General features: G+C 39.8%; 1 protein-coding gene and 1 long non-coding RNA gene across 2 annotated transcripts; both read left to right on the forward strand.

Moving 5' to 3' along the window:
- Nucleotides 1-8,626: 8,626 nt before the first annotated feature.
- Nucleotides 8,627-13,475, forward strand: LOC116710707 (RNA-binding protein 15-like). The gene is made up of 2 exons (XM_032549884.1): nt 8,627-12,212; nt 12,244-13,475. Exon 1 carries the CDS (start codon nt 8,797-8,799, stop codon nt 11,290-11,292), a length of 2,496 nt encoding a protein of 831 aa, XP_032405775.1. The 5' UTR covers nt 8,627-8,796; the 3' UTR covers nt 11,293-12,212; nt 12,244-13,475.
- A 2,865-nt stretch (nt 13,476-16,340) lies between these two features.
- On the forward strand, nt 16,341-18,931 carry LOC116711179 (uncharacterized). The gene is made up of 2 exons (XR_004337180.1): nt 16,341-18,603; nt 18,664-18,931. It is a non-coding gene; the product is annotated as an uncharacterized LOC116711179 (long non-coding RNA).
- Nucleotides 18,932-19,086: the final 155 nt, after the last annotated feature.

Genomic DNA, 19,086 nt, shown 5'->3' on the forward strand with positions numbered 1-19,086 from the left:
TGTTACTAAAACCATTTCAGGCTGAAAGGAAAACATACTAAAATCTTTATTACAGCCACACTTTGCTCTGTGACTCTGTTAATGCCCCTTCTTGAAGCTGACCAGCAGCCAGGAGCCACAGCATCCCCAGGATCGTATGTCTCATCTCTCTATTGTCTTCCAGGGCCTTGTGATAAATTACTTCACTGTGATTGGCTGCTGAGGCCTCCGAGGTTTCGCTAGCATCCAGGATGGAGATTGTTTTACATCTTTTAAGAAGCAAATGTTACAAAGACCTCCCCTCTTTCCACCGCAGCACATCTCTTCGATCAGAAAGTTCTCCAGAGTGAGCTCTGCAGTGTTAGATAGAAATAACCTTCATTGTCCAACAGTGGGGAAATACAGTTGTCACAGCTGCAACTTTAGGTAGGTAGGAACATAAATATTCATACAAATATAAAAAATAAGAATAACAAACTGCATAGTAGGGATAAATTTGCAACATAAGAATAGCACACTCAGATTAAAAGTAATGTCTAGCTGAGTAAGTTATTTTAGAGAAGAAAAATGTGCAGAATATGTATGGATATACAGTACAGACCAAAAGTTTGGACACACTTTCAGAAAGTGTGTCCAAACTTTTGGTCTGTACTCAGTACAGACATACAACATCATTTACTCAAGTAAGACTGGAACTACTTCAACACATTTTTACTGAAGTAAAAGTGAAAAACATCCATGTAAGAAATTACTCAAGAGTAAGAGAGTAATTGGTAAAAAGGCAGCTTAAGTGCTGAGTAACTCATCAGAAATGAGCCATTTAATATTTCAAAACTACATCATCAGATGAACCAAAATCTAAAGATATGTGGACATTTTAGTATTTTAAAGACCAACATTGATAAAATTTATATAAATAAAATAATTATAAAATGAGGCAAAAGAATCATTTTTCTAAATCATTTTGTCCCCAATATAAAACTTTAATAAAAGCTGGGTGTGTTTCTGTGTCTGCTGAAGTTTTGGTTAAAACAAGTTTGTTCTATGGGCGTGCCGTGGTGGCGTAGCGGTTAGCGCGACTCATATTTGGAGGCCTTGAGTCCTCGACGCGGCCGTCGTGGGTTCGACTCCCGGACCTGACGACATTTGCCGCATGTCTTCCCCCCTCTCCCTCCCCGTTTCCTGTCAGCCCACTGTCATATAAGGGACACTAGAGCCCAGAAAAAGACCCCCTGGAGGGGTAAAAAACCAACAAGTTTGTTCTTCATTCAGTGAATTTACCAACAGAGGGTCGAGTATCCAGAAATCTTACTCCAGTAAGAATAGCAATACTTCATAATAAAATTACTCAAGTAAAAGTAAAAAGTACAGCACGGTAAAAATACTCGAAAGTTATTACATCATTTAGCACTGTTCCTGTTTTGTTCAGGAACAACTATGATTTAAATCAATGGCCAAATCTCTTTGGTTCATGTGGTTTAGATGAGTTCTGCCGGTGAAGAACTTTCACTGTAAAGACATCTAAATGTCTCTTATTCATTCCTCGAACGTGATACCATCATTATTTGGATTAAAATATATCTAAATGGTGATTTTTGGTCCAGTTTTAAGTCTTTGAAAAAAGTAAACAGATTTTCTTCAGAATTTGACAAGGTTTGCTGCTATTGGGAATCACTTTTGATGCTAAATGAATCCACAGCATAATATTGTAACCATTGCAGATTCAAAGTAAGTCTGTGGCTCTACATCAATGGCCTGCTTCTATTATCTGAGCAGAAACATTTTTGATTCATTTTTGTAGAGCATTTTTCAGAGACCCTATTTTGGAAATGTTTAAGTTCCTCCCTCTTCCAGCTCACCTGAATCAGATGAATAGTTCATTACCATAATGCAATGCTTGTCTGACCTGGAATTTTGTTTTTACGTTTCTACAGATTAATTGCTTGTGACATATTTCCTGTTTTCCTTTAGCAGATTAAAAGTTGCACCTAGAGATGTTTGTTTTGTTCGATGCACCTTTGTGCTCTTTTGCTCAGAAGACTGAGATTCTGCTGCCTCTAACAAAACAAGAAAATAAAGTGATTAGTGCTCTTACTTGGGCTTAAATTAACCCGTAACGGGGCTCTGATTGGACTTCTAAGGTCTGACTGGTCTCGGCATTAATTAAGACTTATTAAGGACTCAACAATTGAGGGCTTCTGATTGCTCCTCGTTTCTTTTTCTATTTTTACAACTCCCTTTCTAGTTTTGGTGATTTTAAAAGACGCATTTTTATTTTCATCTTTCTTCATTGCCTTGGTCCTGCATGCAACACATTTATTTTAATCACAGCATTAATTGTCTGAAGGCCATAAAATAGACAAATGCCAGAGGAGGTTGAAGACTTTATTAAGAAATGAATTTACAGTGAATTAATGCTCATTGTTTCCCATAAAGCGCCCTTGACAAAGAGCACATTCACAGCTGCTGCTGCAGGGCATCTGCTAATTAGACAGCAGAGATATACTCAAATATTTGATTCAGCAGAACCGCAGGCTGGTGGGACCGTTCTGTTGCTTTCCTCTCCGATTAGCAAAACTACATCTTAGTTAAAACTATGCAGCATTATTGGTCATCAAATGCCGTCATGTTCAGCCTGACTGACTGAAAACATTTCTTAAACAAACTACCAGACGATAACCGTTAGGACTTGTTATATTTCCCCCCCATAATGTTCATAAAACTATCACTATTTTCAAGGAATACTTCTGCAATCTTCCTGTCTGTGTTCATTTGTTGAGAATGCTATTTTTGACTGAGGAGGAATGAATGAAGTTGAGACTTTTATTCCTTTAAAATGTATTTTTGCCAGGTTTTACAGAACATACTGGACGCTCACAGCTCTCCTTTCAGATAAGTTCAGATACACATTATAACTGCAGTTCATTTGAGTTTGACCTCTGATGTAAGTCCGTAAAGTTTCTCTGCTTGCGTCCTAATAGTTTCATCAACATGTTAATTTCTGTTAGTTTTTTCAAACTCAGAGTCAGACATTCAATAAGGAGGTTGTGGTTTTCCACTTCCATTTTAGTTATTTTATTTCTTTCACTCAATAGGAATACTTCATGGAACAACTAAAAGACATCATGAATGAAAAGGAGCAGAAATAAATACAAACTCATGTCTGATCCCTATTCACATAAAAAGAATATTATATTAATCTCAGGAGACAACTAATCTTATTTCAAATACACAAAAAGCAACAAAGCATCAATTTATTCAACTTTTTTTTCACTTTGCATTTTAACCCTTACAAAAGAAAAAGAGTTTACATTTTTTGGAGACTTTTTGTAATATACCAGATCAAAATAGTTCTTTATTTTGAAATACAAAGTTTGAAAAGAACGTTTTTTTTTTTTAAATCTATAATGTTTTAAAGTTTAGCTTCCATCCAAACCTTGGATTGGTTTGAATACAAGGCTTCAAACCAATGGACTCATCTCTTCATGTATTATGATCAAACCATCTGGTAAATTTAACTCCAACAAAACTACTGGAAAACAGCTGGCTGAGTTCAAAATAGCTAACATTTAGAAAACGTAGAAAGGCTATAAAAGCTTTCTGAGACTGGAGTAAGGGAAAAGTACTGGCTGCATGTGGTGCAGAATTCTGGCTTTAACAGTTTTTTTAAACATTTCATTATATAGAAAAGTATTGCAGGAGTTGCCAGGATGCTTTGCTTTGTAACCCACGGCTGCCTAAGCAAAATGTCATCTTCTCATCGGTGCACATGATTTAACTTGACCTTTCCACTAGGACAATCACTCTGCTTGCATGTCAAACAAACCCAGTATAAAAAAACTGATCACCAGCAAAGCTTGTGTGGCAGAATTTCAAATTTTGATTTTATTTGCATCTCTTGGAGCTTTTGGGTTGGACTTTCATTCTGATTTTGTTCTGTTCACTTGAGAATATCTCTTGTCTTACATTTTTCTACTTGCTAAAAGCCCTCTGTCCTTCTTCTGGATGTCTTTCCCTCAAACCTCCCTCTTTGGATCTTGTTTAATCTCCCGGTTCTTGCAGCCTGACGTCAGCAGTGACACATTCCTCCTCCTCTGCGGTTCACCTTCAGTCGCCTCCAACTTCACATTGTCTCCCTGCTGGTTTGCAGCCCCTGCTTTCTGTTTCTTCTCCCCACCTCACACATCTTGCACTCTGTATCTGCACCACATGCAGCCAGTACTTTTCCCTTACTCCAGTCTCATTTATATTCCTCCCTCCCCATTCCTTTTTCCCTCCTCCCTCCCTCCTTTGTGCTGTTTGCGTTGTCTGGGTCACTCTGAGCTGCTAAAAAAAGCCTTTCCCTGCACTGGGCTCTGTGGTATCATTTATCTAGTACATTATTCTTCATGCAAGCAGCCGAACAAACAGCGTTGCCTTTTTTATAGGTGCTGTAATTCTACTCCAATCGAAATCAGATGAGTTTTGACTGATTTGATCAGACGAGCAGGTGATGCTTGCTGCTCCACGTGCCTGACTTGTTCTAATTTTAGCTGAGAAGCTCGGCTCCATCAAAGCTAATATCACTGAATTACCAGAACAGATAAAAAGAAGTAAAAATATAACTCATTTTCTTTCTCTACAGGGATTTTTAATGTTATTGTTCTTTGCCTATGGAGTAGAAATGAACAAAGTTGTCAGGTTGGCCATAATCCATGCATGTTCTGCCTCACTCCTATCTTTATTTTTGTTGAAGCACGGAAAGCACGAGGATGTGCCGGTGTTCTGCAGGTGTTCAGGCAGTGGAAAAAAGTGGGTCATGCTGAACTCTGACAGGCTGACACGGGATGGGCTCATCCTGTGTTCGCTGACACTATGTTTGCTTTTGAGCAAAACCGGCTGCACAATAAGTTTGTCATCAGTCCGTCATCTAAGGATTTAGCGAGGAACTCATCAGGATCGCATGCCAGGCGACACCACGCAGGCGACACCACGCAGGTGACAGGTTTGTGACAGAACCTCACAAACACATCTGGTCTCTGGTATGAGAATGTTCTGCTCATTTAAGAACAAAATAAAAACAGAATTTGATTAAAATCCTCCTTTAGTCACTTGCAGATTTCCCCTTCGACTGCTTTACGACAAAAATATCAAGAGGCTTATTTTTTGCTCTCAGTTAAAACTTAAAGATGTAAACAAATAAATAAACTTTATTTGATTAAAAATCCATATTTGGGACTAATTCACCGTTGTTGCAAATGACAATCAATATTTGAATCAAGTCCTGCATCTTAAAAGTGAAGGAAGATTTTTCAGACCATTTCTTGGAGCAGTTGCTTAAACACAAGGATTAATCAAACACAGCATATATGTTCTTCAGATTAGATTAAACAACTGAATCTGGATGGAAAGTGTGATGTCCACTATGTGAAGTCACGCTCAAACATTCATTCTTTTTAGCCTAAGTGACTTTAACAATTGCTTCATAATTTCTTAATGTGTGACAAACAATCTAGGAAGCTTAATAACTTATGTGATTTGGACACCTTGAAGCATGAGTCAAACTCGAGGCCCGTGGGCCAAATCTGGCCCGTCATATCTTTTAATGTGGCCCTCTAGATTCTAGACTAAACACTAAGTGTGATTAAATATTATGTTATCAATCAAATCAATGCAGTTTTTATCTGTTTACTGCCAAGTGATATCAATCAGTCCCTCCAGTTTCTTGAGAATTATTATGGAAATTCACACAAAATCAACAGATCCCTGCTCTTTTTTTGCACTAATACAGAATTGAGTTTATTGCAGATTATTCTCAAAAATTATCTCAAAAACTTTCTTACTTGTACAAATATTTCCAAATTAGTTCCACAAATACTTTGATTTTTATTGCAAAAAAAAATCACAAAAAGAATCACAAAGTCCTGGAGGGACTGAAAAGATGTTAAATATTATTTAATTTTAAGAATTCATTGATATTTTAACAGTTTGCGAACAGGTTTGATCAATACATTCTGGCACAACCGGCTGTTTAAGAGCATTCATGATTTTGATTTGGCTCAAAACAAAAATGAGTTTGACTCCGCTGTCTTAAAGGAACCCTGGAATTAGATTTTATTCAGAAAAATGCAGTAAGAAATGATACAAAGTTTGTTTATATTTCAACCAGAAGGGAGAATGTACAGCAAGAACAAGATTTAACCCTGAGGGACTCCACATGGACTGATAGAAACTTACACGATCTAGTTAACATGAACAAGGAAGTTTCTGTGACAAATAAGATATTAACTGAGCTGCAGGCATTGTGAGTGGTTGGTGGAACCCAACTTGTCTTCTTTTTAGGACCTCATGCGACCTGGACCTTGACCTCTGTTAGAAAATTTTTTTCCTTTAAAACATTTCTGCTGTAATCATAACTAGGTCTGTAGAGTGCAGGACTATTTAGTTATTCCAGTCCAGAGAATCAAATGACCTCAATATCACTCAGAGATTTAAAGCGGGAACACATTTACCCCCCTCATACTAGCTTTTTGACACAGATAAGCTCATTTTGGTGCAGGGTACACCAAATTGCCCTGCTAGGCTGTTGTTGGGACATGTGTCTGTCAGTGGAGGGCTACCACCAGATGGTCTCTCTCAGAGGGAACAAAGGACAAAGTTCCTGTCGCCAGGGACAATTAGGGACAATTTAAGCCTTTTATGATAGTGAATGATAGTAAATTGTGTTAAAAGCCTCACTAGCAAGTGGATAATGATGACGCTGAGCTGTATGTGCAAATCTGCTCTGAAATATGAGTGAAATGGAGATAAAAATGTCTGAATTGGCAGCAAGGGAAGACCCCTCTGCCCCAGTCTGTAATCCTTTGCGTGGGAGTGCCCTACATAGTACGTGCAACAGAATGTAACTCAGTATTTTATTAATCATAAACAACCCTACAACCTCACAAAAAAAGAAGTGAAACACTCATAAGCAGGGCAATGATGTATGTTTTTAATGGTCAAAGTAATAATTAAATAAAAAAAATCGGTTTTATTATAAAAATAACCCCTAATTGACTCTCTACCTAAAGTCCGAAATTACTTTTTCTTTTTTGTTTTTATCGTACTTTGTGTGTCTGAATGTGTAATCCAACATAAATAATCATAAATCATTTTTTTATAAACGCATCCTGGATAACTAAGGAATATTTAAATGGTGGTAATCAGTCCATTTATTTATTGGTTTATTTGTTTGTTTACTTTTTATCCATTTACTGCCGTTGACGTGGTTGGTGGGAAAAGAAGAAACAAAACCGCCCTCTTGTGGTAAATTCTGGCATTACACGCTCACTCAGAATCCAGGGCTTGTACAGCTTGTAATTGTAATTTGAGTTTTGAATTTTGAATTAAATTTTGCTCTAATTAGTCGAAAGAGTTCAAATATGTAAATTTTCTAAATACCTACACCTATGTCATATAATTACATCAACTGACAGAAAGTTGCAGCAATAGAGCCATGTGACGAAAAGTAATGGTGTCATTAGAAATATTTAAAAGAAAAACAAGTTTGCGGAAGCAGAATATATTTAATTTCCCTTTGGGATCAATGAGGTATTTTTGAATTTGAATTGAATTAGCCAAGCAGAGATGCTATTACCACTGGGACACATTTAGTTATTGTTTAATCAGTGGGGTATTATTTAATAATAAAGGAACATTGGCTTCAAATAATCTCTAAATGTCTATTGGTGTTATTTCAGGCATCAACCAGCTTCACGTATATTTCTGGCTGGATTTTGATCACTTTTCTTGTCAGATGATGGATAAAGCTCATATTCAATAAATTAGTGTGTTTCACTATATTCTCCCACTATATGATGATAACAAGCATGAATTTCTTTCAGAAGTACATTCAGAACATTCAGTCCGTTACGATATTAGGTTTCCAGGCTTGATATTTATTTTTGCGATTATTAATAAGCGCTCTCATGAACACAGCGGTGGTTGATTAGTGAATTTTAAACTCCTGCTCTGCTAGTTACTTTGGTAATGGAACCGAAACGCACAGAATTGCTCAAGCCCTTGTTGAAACAATAATTACTGAGATTATTATTTTTGTTTGGTCATTAATTTGAACACACACACACACACACATATATATATAAATATATATATCGATATCTATCTATATATCTATATCTATATCTATATATATATAGATATAGATATATATCTATATATATATATATATATATATATATATAGATAGATAGATAGATAGATAGATAGATAGATAGATAGATAGATAGATAGATAGATAGATAGATAGATATAGATATAGGCGGGTACGGTCGGGTACTGCGTAACCCAAGAGAGGGATTATATATATATATATATATATATATATATATATATATATATATATATATATATATATATATATATATATATATATATTATTCCCAATGTTATTGGGAAAATTACGTTTTCCAAGCACTTCTCTGCAGATTTTGAAGGCAAACCTGCCACTTCCAATATGGCGCATGCGTTGACGCATCGTTCCAGTTAGTAAAGGACGCTTCTACGCTTTCACCTCTATGTTTAAGAACCCTCATTCTGATATACAATAGGCCAACTTTCTTGCTTGTTCATGTCACTCGGGAGCTGCGGAACCAATCAGCTTCTTTTAAGCAAAAGGAGGCGGGACTTACATTATAGTAGTGCAGCTTATCCAACATGGCGCTGACGTCGTTTGCCTGATAAGCATTTCTAAGTTTCGTCAGTTTAGTGGATATTAGTTTGAAGAGAGCATATTTAGGCATATCCCTGAGTTGAAGTGGCAGCTGTTTGCAACTTGAAATGAAAGGAAAGGAGCGATCACCGGTGAAAAAACGCACCCGTGGGCCCGACGATGGCAGAGACAGAGGAGGAAGCTATCCGAGCAGCAAGAAGACCGCAGCTCTGTCAGCCAGCAACGGCTCCGCTCAGAGCGGCGCTTCCTCCAGAAGAGGTTTACCCAGCGACAAAAGAGACATGAGGGACTCAGAAGGACACGGCTCATCCAGTCGGATCGGTAGCGGCTACGACTACGGGTCTTCCTCCGGGAACAAGTCGCATGGTGGCGCTGATATCGCCGCGGAAACATCCAGGTCCGGTTCACGCGGGGAGCCGCGGCCTCCGTTGGCCCCAGGAAGTGAGTACAAGACGCTGAAAATAAGCGAGCTGGGCTCCGAGCTGAACGACGAGGAGATAGAGGACGGGCTGTTTCACGAGTTTAAGAAGTTCGGGGACGTGAGCGTGAAAATATGCCGTGAAAACCACGAGAGGGTGGCGTTCGTAAACTTTCGGAGGCCCGAAGACGCCCGGGCGGCCAAGCATGCCCGGGGGAAGTTGGTGCTGTACGACCGGCCTCTGAAGATAGAGACCGTGTACATTAATCGGCGTACGAGCCGCTCCCCGGTTGGCAAAGACAGTTTTCCCTCTGGACACAGGCACCCCCACTCCCAGAGACCCCAGTCTCCCCCGGGCCCGGGTTACAGGGACTACCGGTTACAGCAGCTGGCTCTGGGTCGACTCCCTGCTCCTCCTCCTCCTCCTCCTCCTCCTCCTCTACCTCCCCATCTCAGGGACCTTGAAAGAGACAGAGACTTCCCGCTGTATGAAGGCCGCAGCAGGCCTCCGTTCATCCCTGAATGTTACCGTGAGGAGGAACTACTCAGCCCCGAGGACGACCAGAGGGCGAACAGGACGTTGTTTCTGGGCAACCTGGAGTCCGGATTGACAGAGAACGACATCAGGAGAGCGTTTGAAAGGTTCGGGCTGATTACAGAGGTGGACATAAAGCGGACTGTCAGAGGGCAGAACAACACATATGGATTCATCAAGTTTGAGAACCTGGACATGGCTCATCGAGCCAAAGTGGCCATGTCGGGGAAGGTGGTGGGTCACAGTCCCATCAAGATTGGGTATGGCAAACCTACACCCACAACCAGACTGTGGGTGGGGGGGCTGGGCCCCTGGGTTCCAGTGACTGCACTTGCTAAAGAGTTTGACCGTTTTGGCACCATCAGGACTATAGCCTACAGGAAAGGCGACTTGTGGGCTTACATCCAGTACGAAAGCCTTGATGCCGCTCATGCTGCCTGGACCCACATGAGGGGTTTCCCTCTTGGCGGCCCTGACCGGAGACTCAGAGTGGACTTTGCAGAGACAGAGAACCGCTACCCGCAGCAGCAGTTTGTGCAGCTCCCTCTCCCCATGCCCCACTTTGACTTGGTCCAGGAGCCATTTTCTCATCGCCTGGCCGAGCCGATGAGAGTAAGAGACCGCACCCCTCCGCTTCCTGGCCGCTTTAGGGAGCGGGATCCGTTTTCATCTGCCGAGTGGGTTGGCCTGAATGCCCACGACAGGATGAGAGGACCGGGCTTTGACCCCATTGGTCGTCTGGAGCGGCGCTGGTCAGTGGAGCGCGAGTTGCAGGGCAGAGATGTCGGCCCCAAAAGGAGACATTTAGACGACGGCTGGAGAGTGGAGCGCTCTCCTGACAACGGGGACTTTGGTCTGCGCCGTCATGGCGGCTCATTGGAGCACAGCCCCGGGGGAAGCAGCCGGGACGGGGGACGCTACAGTGACCCCGAGCGCCTCCCTCGCTCTGGCGGAACCACCCCGGCCAAAGAGCGGCAGAACAACCACAACTCTAGCTTGGTGGAAAAAAGAAAAAGAACACGCAGCCCCTCTCAGCCGGAGCCCAAACGCAAAGCTGGAGACACGTCCAAGAGCCCGGCGAAGAAGGAACAGCGGCCAGACAATCCGGCCTCAAGCTCCTCCCCGTCCAAGCAGCCGGGCTCTGACGGGCCGAGGCTGAGTCAGGCCTGGGAGGGCGTCCTGCTGCTGAAGAACAGCAGCTTCCCCGCCTCCCTGCACCTGCTGGACGGAGACATGCGGATGGCCACCAGCCTGCTGGTGGAGGGCCCCACCGGCGGGAAGGTGACCCAGCTGAAGATCAGCCAGCGCCTCCGCCTGGACCAGCCCAAGCTGGACGAGGTCGCCCGCCGCATCAAGGCCGCCGGCTCCAGCGGCCACACCGTCCTCCTGGCCTTGCCGGGGAAATCCGAGGACGCCAACAGCTCTGTGGAGAGGCCGCTGAAGAACCTGGTGTCCTACCTCAAGCAGAAGGAGGCGGCGGGGATCATCAGCCTCCCGGTGGGGGGCGGCCGCGACAAGGAGCACAGTGGAGTCCTGCACGCTTTCCCTCCATGTGAGTTCTCCCTGCAGTTCGTGGATGCCTCTGCCAAAGCCTTTGCCAAATCAGAGGAAGACTACCTGGTGATCATCATAATTAAAGGAGCCTCATAAAGAAAAGTGCAAATTACATGTCTTTTATTTTTTTTTATTATTATTACTGTACTCTCATCTTTTTAAGTTGTGAGGAAATCCTGACAAGAGTGTAGTGGAATCTGATTCTGTAGGAGAGTGAAAGTTCATTTTGTGCTGTGAAAGGTTTACTAAGAGGAATATAACAGTAAGATAAAGTATATTATATGATGGTAAACTGATGGACTGCATTGATACAGATTACATACCGGCGCTTACTGTTTTAAATGTTAAACTTAAAGGGTACGCTTCTTAAAGGAACTCAGAGCAAACTACTTTATAATGAATATGTTGCCTTATGAAAAAAACCCCAACAATTTTCTATCCAGGGAAGAATGTTTGACTTTTTTTTCTTCTAGGCATAAATTTAATTGATTTCTGTCAAACCGTTTAACATTTAGAGAATTCAATCAAATACGGTCATTGTTTGTTTTGATAAGGAAAAGAAACATAATTGCTCGTCCAGTTACACTTTAAAATCTATATTCAAATGTGCGTTTGTATAAGTTATGCCTGACTAAATTTCTTAACACCTCACAGTTTTCTAATTTTGCCAGTTTGGTTCAAGCAGAAAAGAAACATTTGTCTAATGAAAAAATGTGTAATTTAAAGGTATAGTTAATTTTTTTTCTCTGCTCCAAAGCATACAATTATATATATTATATTATATGTTCATACAATTCTCCTTGGAGAATTGTATGAATACATAATTCATACAATTCATACAATTCTACAAGGAGAATTCATACAAGGAGAATTGTATGAATATGTAATCTACAACAGGGTTGTTTAGAAAGGTCGTTGTGCTGTGATTTTGAGGAAAAGTGAATAAATCTTGAGATCTTTTTATTTTCCTACCACGTAGGATTCAGTTCTATGCTAGCAGGTATTTGCCTGGGAAAGTTATTTTGCCTCGGAAAGTTATTTTCCGAGGCAAAATAACTTTCTTATCATGAGGCTAAAGGTGTGTTGTCTGGTGCTGCTGGCTGTTCAAGCCCACAGAGAGAAGAGTTTGGATGTCATTTGTGTAGCGACACCAAAATGTTCCTTCAGCCTGAAGCCTCCGCTGACGTAGCTTTGGTGGAGTAACGCTGCCGTTGTTTGGCTGTGAAAGCCTCGACAAACTTTAAAGTTTTTGGTAAAGATGGTTAATATCTGCAAACATAGAAGTGTGTCCCATAGATGCCGACATTTTCAGTTTAAGTTACAAATAGCTAACATCTGCGATCTGCAGATTTATTAACTTTTCTACAAATTCACAGCAGTACGTCATCTTTCTTCTAGAGGCGAAGGAACTGAAACTGAAAACAAATTTCTCTCCTTAAAAATCTGAACTATTTAAGTTCTTCAAAGTTCTTGCCTGAAATAATTATTAGTCCAATTATTATGGACGATCAGAGCTGATTTGAATAGACTAGTGAGCCGTGATGTGAGTTTAAAAGGTAACTTGAACGTTTTTCTTTTGCATCTGTTCTTCAAGCCCTGCTAACAACAATAGGTGAAGAGGATGGATAGAAAAAGCAGACCGTTTTTAAAAATTATTTTCAATTCTATTTGTATTGCAAGACATTTATTGGAACAAGGGAAAAAAAAAAGACCTAGTATCACTTATGTATGTCAGTGAAATTTGGCTCTTGATGAATCTTCAAAGTGATAAACAAAAATTTGTCGCTTTTTGTCTCCATCCTGTCCTCAGAATAATTTTATTGCTATATTAAGTTTGGTTAAACATTTCCCAGCCTGCTAATCTTAACTCCTACCCCAGCAAAGCATGTAACTGTTTGACAAACTGTTGATGTAAACTATAAATGAAGGTTTTATGTGTATGACGGACGACCCTTCATCTGATCTGACCTGGAAGTAGAGAAATATTACTACGCTATCTGTGGACTCGAGCGCGAGGAGAGGAGGCGGCTCCCTTCCTGCCGTCATCCGAAGAGACTTTTACTGGTTGATTTTTATGCTTTTGATTTGAGTACTGTTTTAAAATGAGAAAAAAAAAAAGAAAGTATGTGCTGTAAACTCAGGATTTCTGGAGACAGAAGTGGAGAACTTCAATGCTGATGGGCCTAACTGTCAGACAAACACGCAGACGTGCAGCAAGCACTTGATAGATCTTGTTTTAATAAATTTGCTCTTTCGTGGGAAAGACGAGTGCCTCGGAAGACAACTTTTGTGACCTGTTCTGTTGGTTTATCAAAGCGGAGACGCTTTCACTTTGACAGCAGGAGCTTCTCCCAGGAGAGGGAGTGAGGAGTGGAGGGAAGCCTCTCGGTTCTGTGTTTTCATGTCTCGCAACTTTTACTCAATGGCGGCTTTCGTCGAAATTGAGAATTTGCTGTTAATACTGTTTCAGCAAGCCCAGAGTCACCGTGTGACCTCGGTGACCTCTGCTTTCATGGAGGTCAGGCTGAGGAGCAGAACCAAGCGAACGCAGCGCCTGGCGCCATCGTCATCCGACGGGCTTCCTGTGGAAGGACAGCGGTGGTTTCATCCGCCGGTGCAAAGAGTCGGTTGGGCATCTTCAGCAGCTTAAGAAGGAGCGGTGTTTGTATGGGTAGTTCTTGCTTTGGAGTTTCCAAGAGGAAGGGCCTCTGTGTTAGGGCCAGACTTCACACGCCAGACAGTGCTACAGCGCCAAAAATGGGAAAGGAAGCGGCAGGAGGAGAGGAGAGATTGCCCGTAGAGTTCAAACTGTAGTCGGTTCGTTTTTTTCTTTTTATCTGATTCATGCACTTAAAACTGCAAATGAGAGCAAGGCGATGGGTGTCAGAAACTGCTGCTGGATCCCTCCTGCGGCGCCACGCTGGTCCAGGACGAGCAGACGGTTCAAACTGAGTCTCGGTTCTGTCTCTGGTTCTGGAGCGGAGGGATGACACACCGCTGGCTGTACACACGTCAGTCCTACAGGTACAGTATGGGTAAGACCTGAAAGCAGTGGCTGGGTACGTATTACAGTGTTTGAAATGACTTTAAACATGATGTTCACAATTTATAACCTGCTAATGAGGAGCAGGTACTTCAAGCAGAGATAAAACCACAAGAATTTTTTAAAATATGTGCAAAATGATGCATAATATACTTTATTTGGATGTAGCAGCTTTAATGTTTTGTCTGTGTAAAGTGCTAAACACTAAAACAGGAAAGGAAATGTTTACAGAAACACAAACCTTGTGTTCAAAAAATAGTCTTAGATTTAATTATCTGAAAGGCCAGATAATTAGCCTAACATGATTGTTCTTAGTTCCTTTTAAAAATACTAATGAAAATAAAATGGTAAAATTTAAATAGATATGGAGGAAAACATAAAATTATGGAATTTATGCAATCACAAAAATCAAGTAAGAAGTGCAATTAAAAGATGTCTTAAAAAAGGACATTACAATCTGATTTTAAATAAATACTGACAAATCTGTGTTTTAATTTTGACATTTGGCTCAAACAGATAACACAAATCTGATAACATGAACTAGGGCCATTTAAAGTTTTATAAATAAATTAAAGGATCCTAAAAGTCCTGAAGGCAGCAGACTTTAAAACTGGTCCAGTGTAATTATCTGGTTTTATTTACTGTGATTTCAGCTCAGATTTGCAGTAGATGTAAATCGAAAATACGCCGTGTTCCAAATTATTATGCAAATTGGATTTAAGTGTCATAAAGATTACATTTTTTGTTGTGCTATTAAATTTATAGATGGTATTGTGTGTCAGGGCTCTTTGAATCACTATATTGGGTTGATTAGTTTGTCTAGTGAGCTCAATTAAAGGAAATTACTTAAGAAGGATGTTCCACATTATTAAGGAGGCCACAGGTTTCAAGCAATATGGGAAAGAGACAGGATCTCTCTGCTACCGAAAATCATCAGATAGTGTAATGTTGTATGAAAACATTAGATATTTAACAAAAACTGAAGTGTTATTGTACTGGAGATTTGTGGCTGATTCAGAACAAAGATGGGTTTGTACAGATGAAGACATAATGAATAAGGTTTCTGTTAGACAAATTCATCGGATTAAGAGAGCAGCTGTTAAAATGCCCTTACAAAGCAGCAAACAGTTATTTGAAGCTGCTGATGCCTCTGAAACCTCAAGCTGGAGGATCATCCAGAGGTTTGCGGTGCATGAACTATTTGGCCACCCATAACCAGAGCTCACAAGCAGAAACGGTCTCAGTGGGCCCAGCCGTACATGAAGATTAATTTTCAAACAGACTTGTTCACTGATGACTGCTGGTCAACCCTGGATGGTCCAGATGGACGCATTAGTGGATTGGTGGTGGATGGCCACCACATCCCAACACGGCTGTGACGTCAGCAAGGAGGTGGTGGAGTCATTTTTTGGGCCGAAATCATGGGGAGAGAATCTTTGGTCGGCCCCTTCAGAGTCCCTGAAGGTGTGAAAATGACCTCAGCAAAGTATATGGACTTTCTGACTGATCACTCTCTTTCATGATTCAAAAAGAAGAGCCGTACCTTCCGTAGCAAAATCACCTTCATGCATGACAATGCACCATGTCATTCTGCAAGGAATACCACTGTGTCATTGGCTGCTGTGGGCATAAAATGGAGAAACTCATGGTGTGGTCACCATCCTCCTCTGACCTCTGACCTCAACCCTATTGAGAACCTTTGGAGTTTCCTCAAGCAGATCTGAGGGTTTAATGCAGTTCATATCAAACCAGCAGCTCTGGGAAATTATTCTGACATCCTGCAAAGAAATTCAAGCAGAAACTTTCCACAAACTCACAAGTTCAATGGATCAAGAATTATGCAGGTGATATCAAAGAAGGTTCTATGTTAACATGTAACTCGGTCTGTTAAGATGTTTTTGATTGAAATAGCTTTTGATTTTAGTACATGTGACCACTTAATGCTGCACATTCAAAGAATGACCGTTTGTAGTTTTTTATAATCCATAAAATGTTTAGAAAATCTGCTGTGCATAATAATTTGGAACAGTGCATTTTGAGTTTTCTATTTTTGAAAAAAATACTGTTCTCATGGGGAGCTTTGTTCAGTAAAATTTGATTTATACTGTAATAGTTCATGACTTGAAAATTATACTGACCATCATTTGCATTGACCATTTAAGAAAATCTGAGAAAATATCACTTGCATAATATTTTAAAACACGGTGTAGTGGTTTTAGGAACCTCATAGGAAAAACAAAATATTGCAGCGAGCAGAAAATAGAGTGGAATAAAATAATATAAATATCCTTTATTGCAGGATGAAGGATAGTTCAGCAAATACTCGCACGCAAAGATCATAAAATAAATAAAAGATTAAAAAATCAAAATACTGAGGTAATAAAAAAAATAGTGCACTCTTTTCCAGAAGAATTTGCAACTAAAGTTAATAAATAAAAATATTTAGGCCTGTTTCAGCATTAAAGTGACAATTGGCGACAATAGAAACTGTCCAGCACCAGAGACGTTATTCAGAATGAGCAAAGCTGTATAGATACCAGCATGGATGTAAAACGAAAGCACAGTTTAATGTTTCGCCTTTCCTCTCAAACCGGTGAAACGGTGTAATCCTGATACGCCTCTGCTGCATGTCTAGGCAGCAGAGCTCCAAAGTTCTTGTTACGTTATCGACTGCCAGCCCTTTCAATCTGATAACGTGTTTAACGAGTCTTTTCTCCATAACAAGGATTATGAAATTACCCGTATGTTACAGGCAATCATTCTTGGTAGGTATAGGTCATTTATTGTTAGTTTATTTAAATGTTTTTGATGTAGGTTTCTGAACTTGCAGATACCTTCACAAATGACACATTAAATCAAACTGCAGGAAAAATGTTTTGAAACAAAAGTCTTACGGTGAAGCACAGTAAAATTAATCTTAGTTTCAGATTATCCATCAGCATCAGTAAAGTGTTTAGAATAAAAAAAAACAACAAACGAGTTATTTCTGGCCTCTAAATGACATTATGCAGGTACAATTTTGGAGCTTTAAATGTTAAATCTTTAACGACAAGAACTGCTAACTGGGTTTGTCAAAGGTGAACGAGTCGCAGTTTTTTATGGATAACCAGACGCTGCATTGAGAAGGCGGCTCACCGAGTGACGGACTTACTGACATGTCGCTGCTGCAGATCCTTAAAGATTTCAGATGAAAAATCCCTGTTTCATGGAACAAACAAGAGCATCAGAATAAGACAATAAGGCGAAGGAGTTTGCTTTTAGTGTTTTATAATGCTGACTGTCTTTCTCTGCACTGAGCAGGGTGTGATTGAGATGTCTTACACGAATACAGCTTATTCAATATATGTTTTAAAAACATTACTTTTATAGTAATGTTCTTAGCATGATCATTTGTAGACTTTTTAAACTTTAATTTTTAGGAAAACAAAATGTTTTTTTTTTAAACTGCACTTGTGGGATTTGGAAAGTATGAATGTCTGGTCACTCAAACAAACCCTCACAAAACTGGCTGGTTGGAACTAGTTAGAACATCAACTAAGCGTTTTAATTTTTTTTGTTTTATGTTTAAAACTCTGCTCAGGTTGTTGTCGTTTTTGTCCAGAGTTGCTAAGGAAGGACATGAGACTTCGGTGACGAAGGCAGCAGAGATCTGGTCCAGAGTCTGTGGTTTATGGAGGACTAAACCTGCCATATTCAGAAATAAAAAAGGGCACGACGTGAACATGCTGTCACGTGAAGTTTGTGACTCATTCTCCCTTAAACTTACTTTCAATAGAAATCTTTTAATATCAAACCAATCAAGAATCCCATAGCTTTCTTGCTGTGATCAGAAAAATATGGAGGACTTAACCTGACAAAATCAAGAATAAATGCAGAAATAAATGGCTGAATTGGATTATTACTATACTGATAAAAGAACAAAAAAACAAATTTATTTTTCATAAAATAGATTTTACTGTTTTAATTTCTAACTGTAGCAATTTACCTCAGTGCTAGTATAGCCTGGGTAATTCTGGTTATTTTTTATTAATTTTTCTGTTCATTTCATTCACCATCATTTCATTCTGTTCATTTCTATTTGTTTTCCTTAAATTTTTCTTATCATTATGTGATTAGTTTTGCAATGGATTTTATACATGTGACTCTCACTTATTATAATTACTGCATTCCTTGAGTTCAGTATTTATTTCTGTGTTTATTCTTCATAACTTGATCATTACTAGTCAAGTTATTCCTCTACTTCTCAGTTTAAAGCCTGCAGTTGTTTACTTTTCAGTTACTAATTAAACATTTTTGTTTTTACTTGGCATAAACGTTGATGATGCTTTGTTTAGTCTGTCTCTGCCCTCATCTGCTGAATGTCTGTAAACTGATTAACCTTTCTCTCTGTGACCTCCCTTTTAGAGACTCCAGCTAAGTGGAAGTTAAACTCCTTAATTAAATTTCTGAGTGTTTTAGATCACCTCTTGACATGATGACTAGAAAGAAAGAAAAAGCATCTCCACCCATGAGAACTATTCAATTTTCACACTGCTGCAGTCTGCGGACTTCCTCAAGCAGCCACAACGAACTGCACTGGTGAGTACAACGTAAAACACTGCACTGTTTACTTATCTACATGAATTGTATTTACCTTTTAGTGTGCAAAGTTTATAACTTGTGCTTGAATAAAGGCGTTTTTGTTGGAAAACACTTGCTGATATTCTTGTCTGATTTATTGAAAATGTAAGATTACCTGTGGCTTTCATAGTTAAAGCAGGTGGTTTGCTTTTTTAAAATAAAGTACTAGATGTATTGTTTTACTCTAATGCCTCAGATGTGCAGCACTTTGAAAAAACTCTTTAACT

The sequence above is a fragment of the Xiphophorus hellerii genome, chromosome 20 (genome assembly GCF_003331165.1).
Source record: "Xiphophorus hellerii strain 12219 chromosome 20, Xiphophorus_hellerii-4.1, whole genome shotgun sequence".
Lineage (NCBI taxonomy): Eukaryota > Metazoa > Chordata > Actinopteri > Cyprinodontiformes > Poeciliidae > Xiphophorus > Xiphophorus hellerii.